A 1,354-nucleotide genomic window follows, 5' to 3' on the forward strand; every position below is an offset into this window, starting at 1 on the left:
GGGGGGGTAGATGCGTGCATGTGTGCGTGTGTGTGTGTGAACATCAATAAGTTATTAAAATATTTTTTTTAAATATAGTTTAGGATTTATACTTTAGCTTTGTGTGTTTTTTCATGACTGCTTTTATGTGCATTTGCTCATGCATTACACGATATTGCATTACTTCTCTCAGTTGCAGTTTATCCATATGTATCCCATATACTTTGCCCTTATTTGACCTTATAATACTCAAACTTATCTAATATAAACAACTTTTATTTTCAACATGAGTTTTTTTCCCCTCTTGGTCGATGTTCAATTCGGCTTGTATTGATCTAGTCTGAAGTACATTCATTTGCTTTGTGCAGCTGAATCCCCAAATGCCATTACGGTATTCCCATATCCCATCACTGTCCTCAGAACGGCTTTGGTTTTACCTCAAGGCATGTGGAGCAACACAACAAAAAGCCTCTTAAAAACGTATTTGCGTCTATGCACTGCTGCCTTCAAATACACTCACCTTCATCAGAGAGGAACGTTAGCCTTTAAGGCCATTATAGAAATCAATAATGTCAACAGTCTTGCTCCTTTATAACACCCTGATAGCTTCGACAAGGACAGTGGGGCGTTATTTAAGGCATTTTGATCTTTAATAGTCTTGCTTAACTGACCAGAGACTTTAACCACAATAAGAAACCTCATGGCAAAGTGATACCGGTCTGAATGATTGCACCACACTATGGCGGAAGCCCTCAATCAAATATACTCACTCAGTTTGCGTTTGATCATGGTCTCTGACTCCTGTGTCCTCTTGTGTCTTTTCCGGGACGGGGAGCCACAAGTCCTCACTTCTGGCTCTTGTAGCTGTGTGTGTGTGTGTGTGTGTGTGTAGACTTCCGCTGCACAGGGCTGATGCTCTGTAAGCAGCAGCAGCAAAAGGACTTCCTGTGGTTGCTGGGCGGATACATGTGATCTGTACTTCGCAGTAATGCCATATTTACTCAATAGCACTCGATGTTGACATGCAGGAGAGCTTCTTGGGTCACTCTGTCAAAGGTGACGTGACTCCAGTGTATCTCGGGATCTGCATTCAGTGTCATTCTAAGACTGAATAATATGACGTCCAAGAAAATGTGCATCACCATGTACAGGTGCATCTCAATAAATTAGAATGTCGTGGAAATTTTCCATTCTAATTTATTGAGATGCACCTGTACTATAATAATAATTAGTGCTGTCAAACGATTAATCGCGATTAATCGCATCCAAAATAAAAGTTTTTGTTTACATATTATGTGTGTACTGTGTATATTTATTATTTATATATAAATACACACACATACAGTACATATTTAAGAAAAATATGTTATGTTTA

General features: G+C 39.0%; 1 protein-coding gene across 1 annotated transcript in view; it reads right to left on the reverse strand.

Annotated features, from left to right (window-relative positions):
* Nucleotides 1–834, reverse strand: part of sh2d3ca (SH2 domain containing 3Ca) — a 57,154-nt gene extending 56,320 nt beyond the window's left edge. Inside the window, exon 1 of the mRNA XM_016288757.1 lies at nucleotides 750–834. Coding sequence (XP_016144243.1) covers nucleotides 750–768 — 19 coding nt within the window. The 5' untranslated portion in view covers nucleotides 769–834. The remainder of the gene's footprint in view (nucleotides 1–749) is intronic.
* Nucleotides 835–1,354: the final 520 nt, after the last annotated feature.

Source organism: Sinocyclocheilus grahami, unplaced genomic scaffold (assembly GCF_001515645.1).
Source record: "Sinocyclocheilus grahami isolate Dianchi unplaced genomic scaffold, SAMN03320097.WGS_v1.1 scaffold234.1, whole genome shotgun sequence".
Classification (NCBI taxonomy): domain Eukaryota; kingdom Metazoa; phylum Chordata; class Actinopteri; order Cypriniformes; family Cyprinidae; genus Sinocyclocheilus; species Sinocyclocheilus grahami.